This window comes from Scyliorhinus torazame, chromosome 19, assembly GCF_047496885.1.
Source record: "Scyliorhinus torazame isolate Kashiwa2021f chromosome 19, sScyTor2.1, whole genome shotgun sequence".
Lineage (NCBI taxonomy): Eukaryota > Metazoa > Chordata > Chondrichthyes > Carcharhiniformes > Scyliorhinidae > Scyliorhinus > Scyliorhinus torazame.
The window spans coordinates 113,776,375-113,796,781 of record NC_092725.1 but is presented as its reverse complement, the minus strand read 5'-3'; the positions used below and the strand labels follow the sequence as shown (position 1 = coordinate 113,796,781).

At 50.7% G+C, this 20,407-nt stretch overlaps 1 protein-coding gene across 1 annotated transcript in view; it reads right to left on the bottom strand.

Moving 5' to 3' along the window:
* The window catches only part of LOC140396435 (sodium-coupled neutral amino acid symporter 1-like), a 75,813-nt gene that overhangs the window by 18,343 nt on the left and 37,063 nt on the right, over positions 1-20,407 (bottom strand). The window contains exons 5-8 of the mRNA XM_072485062.1: positions 15,748-15,821; positions 12,669-12,761; positions 2,848-2,926; positions 995-1,077 (exon numbers count right to left, since the gene is read on the bottom strand). Coding sequence (XP_072341163.1) covers positions 995-1,077; positions 2,848-2,926; positions 12,669-12,761; positions 15,748-15,821 — 329 coding nt within the window. The remainder of the gene's footprint in view (positions 1-994; positions 1,078-2,847; positions 2,927-12,668; positions 12,762-15,747; positions 15,822-20,407) is intronic.

Below are 20,407 nucleotides of genomic sequence, written 5' to 3'. Positions count from 1 at the left end.
GAAGGGGAGGTGAATCAGTGGATCAACAGCCTGGGCTAACGACACCCCACTGCATTTTTGTATGGCTAAGAGCTCTGTAAATGAAACAGCTTCCAGACCTCACTTTAAAGACTGCTGAAGTCCTATACGTTTGTGCAAGGCCAGAGTGATGTTGCACTGAGGTTCTAAAACTGGCATTAGGTCTCTGACTTATATGTTTAAAACATTTAATAGCTGTTTCAGGCATTGGATACTTCGAACAGCCACATATTATTTCCAGGGAAAATTGGCCTATATGACAGTCCAAAATGCCATTCCAATCTTAATTTCTCAATGCAAAAATAAGCAAAACAAGGTTGAATTCCTTACCCCAGTGACTTTGTCACGTTTGGTAAATGGATAGATGCCATTTTATAAAGCCATGAAACTAACGGTGTGCCAGATGTCTCTCTAAACCCAGCAGTACAGGAACCAACATATTACAAAGTATTCAGTTGACAAAATCAATATTTATTATTGCAATTATTATTGCAGATCATTCCCTTCCCCCTTAATTCTGCCAATTTTCCATCTTGAAGGTAGAACTACTGTTAATATTACTCAGGCCCTCTTTCTTCATGGAGTGCAGTACTTCATCCAACTGATAGGATTTGACTCCATGTCCCAGAGCATTAGTCTGGATTACTAGTCCAGTAACGTTACCACTATGCCAGAGTCTCTCCAAGTGTTTCCTCAAAATCCAGCAGCAATCACTGGGTAGCAATTCTGGATGATTTTTCTCTCTCCCAGTCTGTAGGACATGGAGGCCAGTTGGACTCATTGCCGCCCTAAATTAAGGACCATCTACTAATTGAGCAATCATGCGAGACCCGAACTGAAGCGTTTTTAAAGATATTAATTGATACAGGATTAATCTTTACCATACATGTGCTATTCTGCGGAATCGTACAGAATTATACATGTTGCCTTCATCTCCTTTGGTATAGTAAGATACATTACTGCCATGGATACCTACCTAAGTTCCTGAATAGACACAAGGGTAGGATGACAATTACAGTCACAAGTATAACAAGGTAGCTGCCAGCCATACACCACGTTCTGAAAAGAAATGAAAAGGGCGCTTACTTATCAGGAACAACTGAAAGAAACGACCTGCAACTTTATTTTTTCAAGCCACTTACTGGTACACACGTGCAGATTCTGAAACTGCTAGCAGTCAGCCAGCATCAATGAGTTATTCACAGAGGTGTTCAAAATACTGAATGAATCTGCCAGAGTAAATAAGGAAAAACTGTTTCTGGTGGTAGAAGGGCCACTAACCAGAGAACACAGATTGGAGGGTGGGGGGGGATAAATAGATGTGGCATGAAGAAACCTTTTTTTCAACAGCAAATTGCTCTAATCTGGAATGTATTGCCTGAACAGGTGTGGAAGCCGATTAGATGGCAACATTCAAAAGAGGACTAGATGCATACTTGGAGGGGAAAATACTTATGGACTATGGGAAAATAATTGCACTAACAGGGTAGTTCTACCAACTCCTGGCATATGCACGATGGCCTGCTACAGTGCAGTACTGCTTTGATTTTAAGATGGTCAGAATCTGAAATTCTGCCCCACAAACTGTTGTTGAAGTTAAATTCATGGGTGGAATTCTCTGTAGACCGACACAGAAATTGGGATTGGCGATTGGGCGGAGAATGGCTTTCGACGGCAGATTCGGGATAGGTGCCCATTTGACGCTGATTCATGATGCTCGCCCCCTCTAATTCGGCAACATCGGGCCTCGCGCAGTTGCAATGTCATTGGCGTGTCATCGGCCGGCCCACCCGCGATACTCCGGCCATGATGGGCCAAGTTACCGATGGCGCGGGCCACGTGTGGTCCCTGCGGTCGAGAACCAAATGTGCCAGTCGCGGACAGTGTCCAGCACCGCCACACTCGTCCATGATCCGTGCCGCTGGCCGGTGGGCTTCTGCTAGGGGTGGGGGGAGTGGGCATGGGTGAACAGGGGGTGGACTGTGGGGTCGGGGTGGGTGGGTTATGGTTCCAGCACGGCCGGCGCCATGTTTTCTGGCGCGACTGGTACATCCCGTCAGCCCTGCGCTTGCGTGGCGGGGGGATTCTCTGGCTGTTTTCCACGCGATCCGCGGGCGTTTCATGTGGCGCTGGTGCTAGCCTCTCATCGGTTCCGGAATCGGTGAGGGGTTCGTGCCGATTTTCCCATCATGAACCACCAACGATTCTCCGTTGGCACCGGCACTTGGCTGCTGGAACGGAGAATTCCGCCTCATGTTTTTTTTGACGGGAAATCAGACATTTGCTTGAAAAGGAATATAAGTATTGGCCATGCTAAATTGCCCCTTAGGTGTCTGAAGATATGTAGGTTAGGTGGGGTTACAGGGATGGGTTGGGAGAAGTGGGTTTGGGTCAGGTGCTCTTTCAGAGGGTCGGTGCAGGCTCATTGGGCTGAATGGCCTCTTTCTGCACTGTAGGGATTCTATAGATAATAGGGATTCTCAGGGAATAAGCATGAATACAGGATTAGACATGATAGCTTATGAGGAGGGAATAAATACTGGTGTTGCATTCTACGCATGTTTTAAGAAAATAAATTTCAGGGTAGAATTTTTTGACTTGAAGTTTTCCCCACTTTTCAACCTCTTTTATCATTGCTAACAAGACATTAAGGGGATCCAGGCCTGTAGTTATAAGATCCTCACTTAAAATACATATACCTAAATTATCTGTCAATATCAAATGATATAACAAAACCTTTACATCAATGTTTCCACATTACTTGCATTTAATGAACCAGCTTTTTGTAATTGATTTGTATATTTGAGCACAGAAATGAATCAGACTTACTTATAATTGTCTTGATCCACAAAGAACTGGATGACTTCTGGTAGTTCTTTCTTGACAACAAACAGGTAACTTAAAATAGCTAAAATAAAGGAAGGATTACTTTAATATAAAATCTGGTCGATTGCTATTCATTATACTTTCCTCTACTATCTAGAAGGGCAACGGCAGCAGACTCATCACCACCTGCAAGATCCTCTGCACACCATCCTGACTTCGAACTATATTGCTGTTCCTTCAATGCCACAAAGTCAAAATTCTAACAGCACCTTGGGTGCACCAGACCAGATTGACTGCAGTGATTCAAGAAGGTGGTTTGCCATCACTTTCTCAGGGGTAATTAGGGATAGGCAACAAACGTTGGCCTTGCCAGCGATGATCACATCCCATGAAGAAAATTACAAGAAGCTTTTAACTTGCCTTCAAAATGCCACCAAACACATCCAGTTACAGATTCCTGTGGCATTGCTCTTGGCAAGTGGCAGTATACTGCAGAATAGGAGCGTCATCGACAAAGCACGACAGGAAGGTGTTACTGGAGGTCAAGTATTAAGCTTTACAGGAGGAAATATTATGCCCAAGACATTTGTTATATGTATGAGTATTTTGTTCTATCACTCTGCAATTGGTACCAGAGATTTTCGGCGCCAACGCTGATATGAACGAGAACTTGCCCATCAAAGCAAATAAAATCATATCTTATTTGTTGTCTTTTTTAAGTTTGTGCAGAAATACTTTTGTTTTAATAAACATTTTATTGAGGTATTTCTTTGTCGTTGAAACAGCAAGAAAATCAACAATGTACATAACAAGGAAAATATAAACATAGTGCAAATACCGCCTCCCTCGCCCACAGGTCCTACCATTGCTTACCCCCCTAATCTACGCTAACCTAACCCCCTCCCCCCACCCCTCCCCTCTTCTGCTGACGATTAATTCTCTGCGAGGAAGTCGACGAATGGTTGCCACCTCCGGGCGAACCCTAATAGAGACCCTCTCATGGCAAACTTAATTTTCTCCAGGCAGAGGAAGTCAGCCATGTCCGAAAGCCAGGTCTCCGATTTCGGGGCCTTTGAGTCTCTCCATGCTAATAATATGCGCCTCCAGGCGACCAAGGAAGCAAAGGCCAGAACGTCCGCCTCTTTCTCCTCCTGGATCCTGCGACACCCCAAAAATCGCCACCTCTGGACTAATACCGTGGACATGACATCGGCAAACCCCTGCCAAAACCCCCTCAGTTTTGGACATGCCCAAAACATATGGACATGGTTCGCTGGCCCCCCCCGCACACTTCGCACACCTATCCTCCACTCCAAAGAATCTGCTTATCCGGGCCACTGTGATGTGAGCCCGGTGAACAACCTTAAATTGGATCAGGCTGAGCCTGGCACATGTCACGGTCGCGTTGGCCCTATTAAACGCGTCCGCCCAGAGGCCCTCCTCTATCTCTCCCCCCCCAGCTCCTCCTCCCACTTTTGCTTCAGCTCCCCGGTCTGCATCTCCTCCGAACCCATAAGCTCTTTATATATGTCCAAGACGCTCCCCTCTCCTATCCATCCTCTAGAGACCACCCTATCCTGAATCCCCCTTAGCAGCAGGAGTGGGAAGGTTGGTACCTGCTTCTGCAAAGAGTCCCGTACCTGTAAATATTGGAATTCATTTCCCCCCGCCAATACAAACTTCTCCTCCAGCAGGAAGCTTCCTTCTACGAACGAGTCCCCCATCCTCTCAATCTCCGCTCTCCGCCAAATTCGGAACCCCCCCGTCCATCCTCCCCAGGGGAAACCGATGGTTATCGCAGATTGGGGACCACACCGACGCCCCCTCTGCTCCCACATGTCTCCTCCACTGCCCTGACACTCAGGGCTGCCACCACCACTGGACTGGTGGAGTATCGCGCCAGCGGTAACGGCAAAGGCGCTGTTACCAACGTACCCAGACTTGTGTCCTTACAAGAAGCCGCCTGCATGCGCACCCATGCCGGCTCACTCCCTCACCAGCCACCTCCTCATCATGGCTATGTTAGCCGCCCAGTAGTAGTTGCTGAAATTCGGCAGCGCCAGTCCTCCATCCCACCGACACCGCTCGAGCATTGCCCTCTTCACCCACAGGGACTTGCCCCCCCCATACAAAGCCCACGATAGTCTTATTGATCCGCTTAAAATAGGACCGCGGGATGAAGATGGGGAGGCATTGGAAGACGAATAGGAATCTCGGGAGGACTGTCATTTTAACCGACTGCACTCTGCCCCCCAGAGACAACGGGAGCGCATCTGCGGAAATCCTCCTTTATCTGGTCCACCAACCGGGCCAAGTTCAATTTATGTAGCCTGTCCCAATCCTGCGCTACTTGGATACCTAGGTACCGGAAACTGTCCCCTGCCACTCTAAACGGCAGTTCCCTCAGTCGCCTCTCCTGACCCCTCGCCTGGACCCCAAACATCTCGCTCTTCCCCATATTGAGCTTATACCCCCCAAACCGGCCGAATTCCCCAAAAATTCTAATAATTTTTTCCATCCCCTCCATTGGGTCTGAGACATACAGCAGTAGGTCATCCGTATACAGCAAGACTCTGTGCTCCCCCGCCCCCCCGCCCCCCCCAAAACCACCGGACCTACCCCTTCCAGCTCCTTGAGGGCCTCAGAGCAATTGCCAGTGGCTCTATCGTCAGCGCAAACAGCAGTGGGGAGAGGAGGCATCCCTGTCCCATCCCCCAGTACAGCCTGAAATAGTCCTAAGTCATCCTGTTTGTCCGTACACTAGCAACCGGAGCCTGGTACAGCAACCTAACTCAGTCAACAAAGCCCCTTCCAAACCCGAACCGCTCCAGCACCTCTCATAACTAATCCCACTCGACCTGGTCAAAGGCTTTCTCCGCGTCCATCGTGACCACCACCTCAACTTCCCTACCTTCCAAGAGCATCATAATCACGTTTAGCAGCCTTCTTACATTGGCCACCAGCTGCCTGCCCTTAACAAACCCAGTCTGATCCTCCACAATAACGTCCGGTACACAGTCCTCAATCCTGGAGGACAGAATTTTGGCCAGACATTTGGCATATACGTTCAGCAAGGAAATCGGCCAGTAAGACCCACATGGCTCTGGGTCCTTGTCCTTTTTCAGAATGGGCGAGATCATGGCCTGTGACATCGTCTGGGGCAGAGCCCCTTTTTCGTTAGCCTCGTTAAAAACCTTCATCAGCACCAGCCCCAATATTCCAGAGCACTTTTTATAGAACTTGGCTGGGTAGCCGTCCGGTCCCGGGACCTTGCCCGACTACATGGCCTTCAGACCCTCCACTATCTCCTCCAGCCCGATCGGGGCCTCCAGCCCATCTACCAGCTCCCCATCCACCTTCGGGAAAGTCAGCCCGTCCAAAAAGTGCCTCATCCCCTCTGGCCCCGCAGGGGGTTCCGACCTGTACAACCTGCGATAAAGATCCCGAAAGGTCTTGCTCACCCCCGCCGAGTCCCCAACTAAGTTCCCATCCCTGTCAATAACTTACCCTATTTCTCTAGTTGCCACCCTCTTTCTGAGCTGCTGTGCAAGCATCCTGCTGGCCTTCTCCCCGTGCTCGTAAATCGCCCCCTTCACCTTTCTTAGCTGTTCCACTGCCCTCCCGGTGGTTAACAAACCAAATTCTGCCTGTAGCCTCCGGCGTTCCCTTAAAAGCCCTGCCTCTGGAGTCTCCGCATACCTCCTATCCACTTGTAGGGTGCGATTCTCCGCTCCCGCGATTAAGTGCCCACGACATCGTGAACACCGTTGAGGTTCACAACGGCACGAAACGGCCCCGATCTTGACCGATTCAGGGCCCGAAAATGGGCTAGGATCGGGGCCGTGAGAAACTCGGGGGGCGTTTCGCGAAAGCAGCGTCGTCAGCGCGTGCCGAGCATTGGCGCTGCGTAAAAGCGCCGCCGCCTAAATGACGCAGCCGGCGCCGCGTAACTGGCGTCACCCGCGCATGCGTGGTTGCCGTCCTCCCCGAAGCCGCCCCGCAAGAAGATGTCAGATGGATCTTGTGGGGCGCGGAGGAAAGGAGATCCTCCTTCAGAGAGGCCGGCCCGCCGATCGGTGGGCACCGATCGCGGGCCAGACCCCTTTTGAGTCCTACCCCGGTGAAAGAACCCCCCTCGCCCCCCCCCCCCCCACCCCCCCCAGCGTTCCCGCGTTGTTCTCGCCGGCAGCAGCCAGGTCTGGATGGCGCCGGCGGGAAGCCGTCGCTTTGGGCCGCTCGGCCCATCTGGGCCGGAGAATATCGAGTGTAGCGGAGAATCGCCATTTTGGGTGTCCCGGGCGATTCTCCGGCCTGCGCCGCGCAGAACTCGACGGGGCCGTTCTCGCCGCTTGGGTGAATCGCGGGGGTGGGGGGGCGGACCGGCGTCGCGGGGAAAAATGGCGCGCCAAGGGGTTCTCCCAATTGGCGTGGGAGCGGAGAATCGCGCCCGTAGAATCTCTTTTACCAGTCGGTCTGTTTCTGCCCTATCCGTCCTGTCCCTGTGAGCCCGGATCGAGATCAGCTCTCCTCTCACCACTGCCTTCAGCGCTTCCCAGACCACCGCTGCTGAGACTCTCCCGTGTCATTAATCTGCAGATAGTTCAGCATGCACTTCTTCAGCCTCTCGCACACCGCTTCGTCCGCCAATCGCCCTACATCCAACCTCCATTGCGGGTGCTGCTTGCTATCCATACCAACCTGCAAGTCCACCCAGTGCGGCGCATGGTCCGAGATCGTAATCGCCGAATACCCCGCGTCCACCACTCCTGCCAATAGGGCCCTACCCACGACAAATAAATCTATTCGGGAATACACCTTGTGTACGTGGGAGTAAGAAGAAAATTCCTTGGCCCTCGGCTGCCTAAATCTCCATGGATCCATCCCCCCCATCTGCTCCATGAACCTTTTCAGCTCCTTTGCCATTGCTGGCACCTTGCCCGATTCGAGCATGACTGGTCCAGGCCTGGATCAATAACCATATTAAAATCCCCTCCCATAATCAGCCTGTGTGAATCCAGGTCCGGAATCTTCCCTAGCACCCTCTTTATAAACTCCCCATCATCCCAATTTGGCACATATACATTGCCCAGCACTACCTTCATCCCCTGCAGCTTGTCACTAACCATGAGATATCGACCTCTCACATCCAAGATTATCCTCCTCACCTCAAATGCCACCCGCTTGTTAATCAGAATCGCAACCCCTCTTGTCTTTATATCCAGCCCCCAGTGGAAATCCTGACTAATTCAGCCTTTCCTCAACCTGACCTGATCCACTACTTTAAGGTGTGTCTCCTGCAGCATTACTACGTCCGCCTTCAGTCCCCTCAGGTGCGCAAACACACGTGCCCTCTTTACCGGCCCATTTAGCCCCAGGACATTCCAGGTGACCAGCCTAGTTGGGGGACAAAATGCCCCCTCCCCCCCACCCGCCGGTCAGCCATCCCCTTTCTTGGGCCCGCCTCCAGCCCATGCACCACGCCTCCTCCGGCCCACCCCACGAAGGCCCCCACCCCGACCCCCTCAGTGACCTTCCATCGAAGTCCCTCCCATGTCAGCAGAACCCACACCCCCCTCCCCCCAGCAACACTACTCTAAAACCCAACCCATCTAATGAACTAAGCATATACACAACCCCCACTGTGCTTCCGTGAGCTAGCTCACCCAGCTAACTTGGTGGCCCCCGCCCCCGGTACCAAGAAGTCTCCCACTTATTGTTCCCTCGTTCCCCTCCCCCATCCATGTAAACAAATGTCCTCCTCCAACAATCCCCAAACACCCAGCAGCAAGAAAACACAAAAACAAAAGCACCACCCAACGAAACTCAGCACGTCTCCATCCCACAAAAGTGCACATCACTAAAAACACACAAGATAAAATACAAAAGGGACATTGCCAACATCTACTGAGAAAAAGAACCAAAAAACAAAAAATCGACTTTCCCCCCCCCCCCCACCCTTTTCCCTAATCAGAGCTCCAAAAAACAGACACAAAATAATACGAGAAGGCATAACCAATTTAACAGCAGGAAAACAAAACCCACCAAAAACCAAGGGGGCAAAAGAAAAGAAAAAAAACGCCCCCACAGAAAAACAGGAAAAAAAAGGGGCCCAATATAGGCCAACAAGTTATCTCTAAGTCTGAAAGTTCTCAGACTCCCATCAGTCCTTTTCTTTTCGCAAAGTCCAGTGCTTCATCGGGCGACTCAAACTAATGATGTTGGTCCTCATGCGTGACCCAAAGACGTGCCGGATACAGCAGACCGAACTTCACCTGCTTCTTAAAGAAAATAGCCTTGACTTGGTTAAAGCCTGCCCTCTTCCTCGCCACCTCCACGCTCAGGTCCTGGTACACCGGCAGAATGCTGTTATCCCACTTGCAACTCCGCGTGCGCTTGGCCCACCGAAGAATGTATTCCTTGTCCAGGAACCTGTGGAATCTCACCACCATTGCCCTCGGAGGGCCCCCCCGCCCGCGGCTTCCTAGCAAGCGCCCAGTAAGCCCTGTCCACCTCCAACGGTCGGTGGAATGCCCCCTCCCCCAGCAGCTTTTCGAACATACCCGCCACATATGCCTCAGCATCTGCTCCCTCAGCTCCCTCCGGGAGCCCGACAATTCTTAGGTTCTGCCGGCGGGACCGGTTCTCAAGGTCCTCCACCTTCTCCAAGAGCCTTTTCTGCTGTTCCCGAAGCAACCTCACCTCCAGCTCCACTGCTGTTTGATGCTCCTCTTGTTCAAGCAGCGTCTTCTCCACCTTCTAAATCGCCTGGTCCTGAGCGTCCAGTCTGCTCTCTAGGCGATCAATTAATTCTTTGATCGGGTCCAAGCATTCCCGCTTCTGCCTGGCAAAGCCATCCTGAATGGCCTGCATCACTGGATCCGTTGGACACTGCGCTACCACCCCAGGGGTCCGGTCCTCAGCCATACTGTCTCCCGTTGCAGCTTCAACACAGCTCGTTACTGATTTCTTGTTTCTGCCCTTCCGTGCACTTGAGGGGCGGGATTCTCTGACCCCCCGCCGGGTCGGAGAATCGGCGGGGGCTGGCGTGAATCCCGCCCCTGCCGGTTGCCGAATTCTCCGGCGCCGGATATTTGGCGGGGGTGGGAATCGCGCCGGTTGGCGCCCCCCCCCCCCCCCCGGCGATTCTCCGGCCACAATGGGCCGAAGTCCCGCTGCTGGAATGCCTGTCCCGCCGGCGAGAATCAAACCACCTCTTTAACCGGCGGGACAAGGCGGCGCAGGCGGGCTCCGGGGTCCTGGGGGGGGCGCGGGGCGATCTGGCCCTGGGGGGTGCCCCCACGGTGGCCTGGCCCGCGATCGGGGCCCACCGATCCGCGGGCGGGCCTGTGCCGTGGGGGCACTCTTTTCCTTCCGCCTTCGCCATGGTCTCCACTATGGCGGAGGCGGAAGAGACCCCCTCCACAGCACATGCGCGGGGATGCCGTGAGCGGCCGCTAACGCTCCTGTGCATGCGCCGCGTGGCAAAGTCATTTCCGCGCCAGCTGGCGGGGCACCAAAGGCCTTTCCCGCCAGCTGGCGGGGCGGAAATCAGTCTGGCGCGGGCCTAGCCCCTCAAGGTGAGGGGTCGGCCCCTCAAGATGCGGAGAATTCCGCACCTTTGGGGCGGCGCGATGCCGGACTGATTCACGCCGTTTTTGGCGCCGGTCGGCGGACATCGCACCGATTGCGGAGAATCCCGCCCCTGGTTCTTTTCTCCATACACCGATGCGTGGAAACTGTGCCCAAGTGCCTCAGCCTTCGAATTTGCCGTTTAAAACCAGATAAAAGTCCGGGGGAAAGGTCCAAAAGTCCGCCCAGGGCGGGAGCCACCAAATGTGCGACTTACTCCTCCATAGCCACCACCAAAGTCACGTGCAGAAATACTTTTAACAGTCATTAAAGCATGGTCTCACAAGCTGCTTGAGCTTGAAACAAATTATTCCATTTACTGATTTTATGAATATTCTTTCTCTTGTACGAAATACCCCCCCGCCACACTCTCTTTGCCCCACCATGAGTGGCTGTCCTTTCAATGGGCTTGCTTTAAGCACAGAAAATCTCTCTCTAAACCTTCCTGTCTATCCATCTCACTTCCAATAAAAAATTTGCAAAACATATGGAAAATAATATTTAATTAAATGGTAGCATTTCTACCAAATTGGGATTATGCATATTGCAGCCCTGAAGCCACTATAACTCAGAAAATGTATTTTCAACGTGAATTGATAATATCCCTATCAAGAGGGAACCAAATGTATTACCTCCAAATTTGCAGATGGTACAAAGTTAGGTGGGAGGGTGAGCTGTGAGGAGGATGCGGAGATGCGTCAACGGGATTTGGACAGGTTGAATGAATGAGCATATGCTTGGCAGATGCAGTATAATATGGATTAATGTGAGGTTATCCCCTTCGGTAGCAAAAATAGGAAGGCAGATTATTATTTGAATGGGTGTAATTGCGAGTGATGGATACTCAGCGAGACCTTGGTGTTCTTGTGCTTCAGTTGCTGAAAGTAAATACGCAGGTACAATAGGCAGTAAAGAAAGCAAATGGTATAGTGGCCTTCATAGCAAGAGGTTCTGACTATAGGAATAGGGATGCAAGATTTGGGAGCAGGATTAGGCCATTCAGCCCTTTGAGCCTGCTCTGCCATGCAGTAAGATCATGGCTACTCTGGTTCTGATCTCAGCTCTACTTTCGTGCCTGTTCCCCCATAAACTTCGACTCCCTCGTCTATCAAAAATCTAACTCAGCCTTGAATAAATTCAATGACAGCCTCCACTTGCTTTCTGGGGAACAGAATTCCACACACTAACGGCCTTCTAAAAGAAAAGACAAATCTCCTGATCTCCATATTAAAATGGAGACCCCTTGGCCGGGATTCTCGCCCAACCGGCGGGCGGGCCGTGCCGGCACCAAAGAGTGGCGTGAACCACTCCGGCGTCGGGCTGCTCGAAAACTGCGGAGTACTTCCGGGGGCTAGGCCGGCGCTGGAGGGGTTGGCGCCGCGCCAACTAGCGCCGAAGGGCCTCCGTCGGCCGGTGCAAGTTGGCGCATGCGCGGGAACAGCAGAACTGCTGGCATAAACCCTGCACATGCGCAGGGGGTTTCTTCTCCGCGCCAGACATGGCGGAGCTTTACAGAGGCCGGCGCGGAGGGAGAGTGCCCCCACGGCACAGGCCCGCCCGGAGATCGGTGGGCCCCGATCGCGGGCCAGGCCACCGTGGGGGCCACCCCCTGAGCTGGATCCCCCCGCACCCCCCCCCCCGAGGACTCTGCAGGCCGCCCTCAGAGCCAGGTGCTGCCGGTGTGGACCTTGTGTATTTCATGCCGGCGGGACCGGCCAAAAATGGGTGGCCGCTCGGCCCATCGGGGATCGGAGAATCACCGGGGGGGGGGGGGGCCCACTGCCAACGACCCCCGACCAGCATGACGTGATCCCCGCCCCCACCAAAAAAACGGCACCAGAAAATTCAGAAGCCGGCATCGGAGCGGCGGGGCGGGATTCATGCCGCCCCCCCGCCGATTCTCCGACCTGGCAGGGGGTCGGAGAATCCCGCCCCCTATTTTTACACTTCAGCTAGTTTACGTCTCTCCTACTAGGGGAACATCTTCCTAGTATCCAACATATCAAGCCCCTCAGGATCTCACATATCAACATTCTGAAGAAGCATTATATTTGAAAATCAGGTGGCAGCAATCCCCTGGGTAGAATGTGATCACACATCAATCAACAGTTTATAAACAAAACTGAGGAACGAATGATTTGAATGTTAACAGAAGACATTTGTGACTAAAATGTCCTTTGTTCTCGAAATAGTACCTCCGATGTTTTGTAGTGATGTTGATCCAAAGACTGCAAATTTGCCAGGTTTACCAAATGCTTGTTGTCCCAATGTTTCGAAAACCATGGAACCTAAATGCAGGAACATTTTTTTCGATTAAAAAAAAAACATTCAATATAAAATTTTTAAATGCTCAGACATTTTCTCCAACAATCAGCTGCTTCATCAATAGGTCATTATTGAAGCCACTTTTTGATTTTTTTGATACATTTTCATTTACGTGAACAATATATGGGGCGAAATTCTCCCCCAACGGCGGGATGTCCGCCGACTGGCGCCAAAGACGGCGCCAATCTGACGGGCATCGCGCCGGCCCAAACGTGCGTAATGCTCCGCATCTTTGGCGGCCTAACCCCAACATCCAGCTGGCGGAAATGGCGTTTGTTGCCCCGCCAGCTGGCGCGGAAATGCGGCGCATGCGCGGGAGCGTCAGCGGCCGCTGTCAGTTTCCCGGCGCATGCGCGGGAGCGTCAGCGGCCGCTGTCAGTTTCCCGCGCATGCACAGTGGGGAGAGTCTCTTCCGCCTCCGCCATGGTGGAGGCCGTGGCGGAGGCGGAAGGGAAAGTGTGCCCCCACGGCACAGGCCCGCCCGCGGATCGGTGGGCCCCGATCGCGGGCCAGGCCACCATGGGGGCACCCCCCGGGGTCAGATCGCCCCGCGCACCCCCCCCCCCCAAGGACCCCGGAGCCCGCCCACGCCGCCTGGTCCCTCCGGTAAATACCAGGTTTGATTTACGCCGGCGGGACAGGCAATTTCTGGGCGGGACTTCAGCCCATACGGGCCGGAGAATTGAACGGGGGGTCCCGCCAACCGGCGCGGCCCGATTCCCGCCCCCGCCCAATCTCCGGTACCGGAGACTTCGGCGGGGGCGGGGGCGGGATTCACGCGGCCTACGGCCATTCTCCGACCCGGCGGGGGCCGGAGAATGACGCCCCAGATTTGAATATTGCTGAAAAAGACATTTTGTTGAAGCTTTGGGTTGGACAACATCTGTCAAATAATCCTTATAAGTGTGCTCAGAATTATGCTGACAACCAACTTAAGTCGGCTCAGAATGTGGTGCATTCCCGTGTACGGGAAGCTGCATATATTAATAAACAGGGCTCTGTTCTTTTTAGACAGGGCCGAGCAGCACCTAAGCTGCACTTGGTCAGTCAACCCCAGCCAACTCACAATAATGGTGCCGAGGAGACCAGTCCCAAGATTCTGGAACACAGACATAGGGAGGCTCCTGGACTCGGTGGAGCCCAGGCGGGATGTCCTGTTCCCCCGAGAGTCACGGAGGGTGAGCCACAAGGCAGTCTGTGCTGCCTGGGATGGCAGCAGCCGTCAGCTCAGGGAGTGTGGCCAGGAGGACTGGCCTTTAGTGCCGGATAAAGGTCAACGACCTACACCGGGCAGCACGATTGAGTAGACATGAACCCCACCCCCCCCCCCCCCCGCCAAGGGGGCATCCATTCCCCACCCTCCAGGCAACCCCCATGATGTCGGCACCATGAGTGAAGGTGCCCAAAGCGTTGCGCAGTCGGTGATAGCCATGGCTGAGGGCCTCGGCAGAATAACCGCCTCGCTGGGAGGGAAATCACCCAGTACCAGGCTGACCTTGATGAGGTTGTGGGACATGACCCTTTCTCAGATCAGCATGGCTGAGGCACTGCAGAGCATGTCCCAGTCATTAATGAGCATCGCCGAGGGCGTCAACACCCTATCCCTGTAACCCAGTAACATCATCTAACCTTTTTGGACACTAAGGGCCAATTTACCACAGCCGATACACGTAACCTGCACATCTTTGGACTGTGGGAGGAAACCGGAGCACCCGGAGGACACCCACGCAGACACGGCAGAAAGTGCAAACTCCACACAGCTGGTCACCCGAGCCTGGAGCTGCGAGGTAGCAGTGCTAACCACTGTGCCATCGTGCCTCCCGTTATAGTTCTGTGGTTTAAACCATATTATGAATAAATTAAGAATTTCAGAAACATGGGGCGGGATTCTCCGACCCCTCACCGGGTCAGAGAATCGCTTGGGACGGCGTGAATCACGCCCCCGCCAGCTGCCGAATTCTCCGGCGCCGGGGATTTGGTGGAGGTGGGAATCGCGCTGGTTGTAGGCCGCTGGCAGCGGCCCCCACCGCCGATTCTCCGGCCCGCCGGCGTAAATTAAAGTAGGTACTTACCGGTGTGACCTGGCTCTGCGGGCGGCCTCCGGGGTCCTCGGGGGAGGGGGGCTCTGGCCCCAGCGGGTGCCCTCACGGTGGCCTGACCCGCGGTCGTGGCGCACCGATCCGCGTGCGGGCCTGTGCCATGGGGGCACTCTATTCCTCCGCGTCGGCTGCTGTGGGCCTCCGCGATGGCCGACGTGGAGATGAGCCCCCCCTGCGCATGCGCAGGGATGACGCCAGCATACGCGCAGGCCGGCGGAGGCCCTTCGGCGCCAGTTAGCGTTTCGCCAAGCCCCTTCTGCGCCGGCTGGCGCGGCGCAAACCACTCCATTGCCGACCTAGCCCTTGAAGGTGCGGAGGATTCCTCACTTTCAGGGCGGCCCGACGCCGTAGTGGTCACGCCACTCCTTCGCTCCGGAGTTGCCTGCCCCGCTGGTTTCCGAAGAATCCGGCCCATGGACCTAATTGTTGGCTATTTTTCATTTTATTTATTTCCTTCAAAGGTTCATTTAATTTGTTAATTTTGTTTATAAGTTACTTAATTGCCATTGCACATTCAAACACTTTTGTTCAAAAAACAAATTATGACAATCTGAAAGAGACTTTTGACTTTGTGGTGCTCAAACATCTAGAAAGTTCGTGTTCTGATATACACGTGTCCACCTTAGATTAGGAAATGCGTGCAAATTTAAGTACAACCAATGTGCTCTCTGACAGGGATTATAAATGTGCAGATAACTACTGCATAGGACCAAAAGGTGAACCAGCAAGTTTCAAGCCCGTACTGGTGCTAGTTTTATTAGTTGTTTACCTCAGGAGGGTCCTGAAGATACCAAGCAATTTAATAATGAATTCTGGTATTATAGTCTGAAAGAAAGTTAATCCATCTTACCTGTTAAGACTGAAATCTGGAGTAAAAGGTGAATAGAATAAAGTGACAACAGAGCCATGCCAATTAAAAGGAACCTGCAAAATAAAGTAAAACAAATGTTCTTTCTCTTCTGAATTAAGCTACCTGGTACTTTTTCAGATTTCTTTTGCTCGTTTTGATTTAAGTTTTGAACTGAAGACATGAATGGCATAACAGTCGTCAAAGACAAATAGGGTAATATGACTTTGGATATTATGTATCCACTCTGAAATGATAATTTGGAGGGATGTTTAACACATCGCTGAATCAACACTGACGATTTTACATTTCTGGACAAATTTAAAGTCACCCTCAATTAATTGTTCTAATTCTTTTCCTTGATAATTTTGAAATGACTTGTTACGTATTCTGCTGAACTTCATTTCAAAACCTGCTTCATTACTATGGCTGGAATTATGAAGCCCCTCCCACCAGCAGAATATTCCAGTCAAGCCAAAGTCAATGACTTGCTGGCTGCAATTTCCAGCTGATCACTTCAAAATCACTCAAGAGTGGTGATTGGAAAGCACGTAATTATGTTTGAAGTGGCCCAGGAGCTGTCAATCAAAGCTTGATGTTTATAAACATTCAGTTAGAGCACTTCAGAGTTACTCAGCCGTGGAGGGAGATGAATGGAACAATGCTGACAGCTGGGTGCTTGTGGAAGCCTTCAATCACAGCCTAGTAAAATTAATATCAAAGAGAAATGAATGAATGGCTTGCAGTTGAACGATTTGAAGGAGTTAAACACAGCTGACTGGTTTTCTCTTTCCAAGAATTGACAGGTGGTGCTTAGTCTGTCTGAGCCAGCAGGTATGTTGCCCAGGTGAGTTAAAACAGTAATTTTATTTCACTGCCTCTACCTAGACTGCTCCCTAGCTTCCAGAAAAGGATCTCTCTTCTGGGGGCTTCCTGACAGGGGTCTCTTTTCTGGGGGACTTCCCAACAGGGGTCTCTTTTCTGGAGGGGTACCAGACAGAGGTTTCGCTTCCCGGGGCTCTGTGAGGGGGGTCTCTGTATTTAGGGGATCTCTGTGGGGGGGGTTCCTTTATTTAGGGGGATGTTTGGAGGTGTCTCTTTATTTAGGCGGCTCTGGGGATCCATTTAGGGGTTTCGGGGGGTGCCTTTATCTAGGGGTTCTTGAGGGTGTGGGGGGGCAGGTTGGGTCACCACCCCCCTCCCCCCAGCAGAAAAATCCAGGGACGGGGGCTGAATTGCGCAGTGTGTGTGTGTGTGTGGGGGGGGGGGGGGGGGGGGGGGATGGTGGTGGCTGGCTAAATTGCGATGCGTGGATGGTGGTCGGCTGTGGGACCACTCTATCGGGCCGCCCGCTCAAATTGGCAGCCCGATAGCAATTCTACCATGCATAAATTTGGGATTCACTTCCAGCAGAAGAGCAAATTAGGTGCAATTCAACTCCAGCGGGAGAACATAGTCGCCCAAATGGAGAATTTCGCCTCATGTCTTAGTGTTAAATTTCAAGTGGTTAATAAAACTGAAACATGGTTGTGGTGGTTGGAGGTTAATCATCTCGGCTCCAGGACACCACTGCTGGAGTTCCTCAGGGTAGAGTCCTAGGCCCAACCATCTTCAGCTGCTTCATCAATGACCCACTTCCATCATAAGGTCAGACGTGGGGATGTTTGCAGATGACTGCACAATGTCCAGCACCATTCACGATTCCTCAGATAATGAAGCAGTCCATGTCCAATGCAGCAAAACCTGGACAATATACAGGCTTGGACTGACAAGTGGCAAGTTACATTTGCGCCACACAAGTACCAGGCAAAGACCATCTATTACAAGAGAGGAATTGGCATTACCATTGCTGAATCCTCCACAATCAACTTCCTGCGGGTTATCATTGATCAGAAACTGAATTGGACTAGCCATATTAATACTGTGGCTAGCAGGGAGGTCAAAGGCTAGGAATCCTACGGCGAGTAACTCACATCCTGATTCCCCAAAGCCTGTCCGCCATCTACAAGATACAAGTCAGGAGTGTAATGGAATACTCTCCATTTGCCTGGATGAGTACAACTCCAACAAGACTCAAGAAGCTTGATAATATCCTGGACAAAGCAGCCCGCTTGATTTCTCCTCCTTCCACAAACATTCAAACCCTCCACCACCAACAAACAGTGGCACCCGTGTGTACCATCTACAAGATGCACTGCAGTAACTCACCAAGATTCCTGAGACAGCACCTTCCAAAACCACAACCACCACCATCTAGAAGGACACGAGCAGCAGATATCTGGGAGCCCCACCACCTGGAGTCACTCACCACTTGGAAATATATCATTTCTCTGCTGTCGCTGGGGCAAAATCCTGGGACTCCCTCCCTAACAGCACAGTGGGTGTACCTACACCTGAAGGATTGCAGCGGTTCAAGAAGGCAACTCACTATCACTTTCTGATGGGCAACTAGGGATAGGCAATAAATGCTGGCCTAACCAGTGATGCCCACATCCCGTAAACGAATAAAAACAATATATATATATTCAATAAATAAAGTACAACCCCACATCCTTGGTGTGGGTTGGTTGCCCGATTACCTTCCTGTCTCCATTAAAACCAGAAGTGAGCAGGTTAGAGATGAGTTGCGGTCAGGATTCTGACTTTCCATCCCATTGTTTGAGGTTAAAATACCTCCAATATGTTTACCCAATTCTGTTACACAAATCAATTAACTTTCTTCACTAAACGGTCAAAGTACCAGCCCAATAGGGAAAATTTGCAATAACTATTATACACAAGCACAAGCATGTTCATACTGCCTTGTTCATACTGCAACAGGCGCCCAACTACAATCTTCCGGTCCAATCTTGCGATCGGCAATAGATAATGACCAACCCCAGGAACTTACGGATCATAATCTGCATAAAGGTGAAAAACAAGAACCAGTCTTTAAAGTGCAACATAATAGCCTTCGAGTAGGAAATAATGGGGTGACTTTGTGGAGCACATGGTTTATCTATCATATATTGATTTCAAGTTCATGAAAATTTTACTGGTTTCAATTATGAATTAGTGATTCACTCTCCTAGATTAACATGCGGTGAAGACAAAAAATTACCCCAATAAGTTTAATCTTTACACTATAGGGACAGCTCCTAAATGTAATTGTCAACTGCCCTTCTGCATTTGGGAGGATGGAGCAGGAGAAATCGTAACTTAACTATCATTTCTTAAAGGTACACAAAATGTTGAAAACTGAGGAAACCTCCCCTATGGCGGTCTGTTATAATACGCAAGCAAAAGTTAGCAGATTTTTAAAATCTGATATCATAGCTGCCTCTGTTTTTAAAAAAAATACTGTTTAACACCTTATACACTTAAGATGAAGTGTCACCCCAAGCTAAAGGGAAAAAAAACAACCACAAGAAGCTAAAAACAAAGAAATAATGCTGGAGGCACCAACACCTCCGACTTACAGTAATATATGGAGTAATGGTAAAACACCAAATGTGGTCAAATGTTACGTACAAATCTAGGTTAAGGGTCAGTAAAGTACCTGCAACAGACCACAGTTTTTAAAAATGTATTATTTCATGGGATGTGGGAGTTTCTGGCAAAGCCAGCGTTTGTTGTTCGTTCCTAATTACCCTTGAACTGAATGACTTGCTGGGCTAATTCAGAGGGATGTTAATAGTCAACCACATTCATGACTTAATTAGTTGAATTTAAATTCCATCAGCTGCCATGTTGGGATTTGAACCCTCATCGCCAAAACATTGGTCTGGGTCACTAGCCTAGTGACATGCCCACGATGCAACTGGCCCCTCCAAGTGACATTATTTGGGGTAATTTTAATCGGCAATTGTGAATGGACAAACCAGGTAACATGATTATGAACTGAATAACAGTAAACATTAACAAAAGAAAATGATCTCTTTTGAATCCTTCACCTAATTAATTGACTGCTACTTAATGCCCACTGGCTCTCACTGAAACATTAAAATGAGAGCTGGAACAATTTTTGATTCAGCAAAATAAATATACAGGATATTGGGCTGGAATGGGAAGGATATTAAAAGTGGTCATTGTGGGTCCTTGAGGCAGCAGATTGGACAGGGTGAACAGTCTTTTTCAGCTCCTCCGCTTAATTCTTACAACAAACATATGGAGTTGGGGCTTAAAACGCTAGTTCTATTGAGGACCTCAACAGCAAGGTCAGTTCTGAGGGATGAAAGCTCATTTAATCTCCTATAATTCCTGAAGGAGAATAGCCAGTTCCCTTGTGGATAGCCAAGTGTATTCGAAGACAGTTGCGAGAACAGGTTAGCAAGCACTGAGCTCAGTCTCTTACTTTCTCTGTAAGTCTTAGGATGTGTTATTCAATTTATGCACCTGGTAAAGATAAAGGTTTGAGTGGATTTTTGAGCCCTGAATTTCATGCTACCTAATGAGCTGCTCAAGATTCAACTAATTCAGACGTATCCACTAATCTTCATTTGTTTCTTCTAAGTGTGTTGATAAGCCTAGCTTCATTTATGAGCATTTTATTAATGAAGCCAATAGCTCTGAATAAGCTCAGCAAATTTCAGGTATCAACTCTGACAAAATGATTCAGCAATAAAAACAACTCTGTACCTTCTACTAAATTAAAACTCAATCTCCTCACATGTTATATAACAAA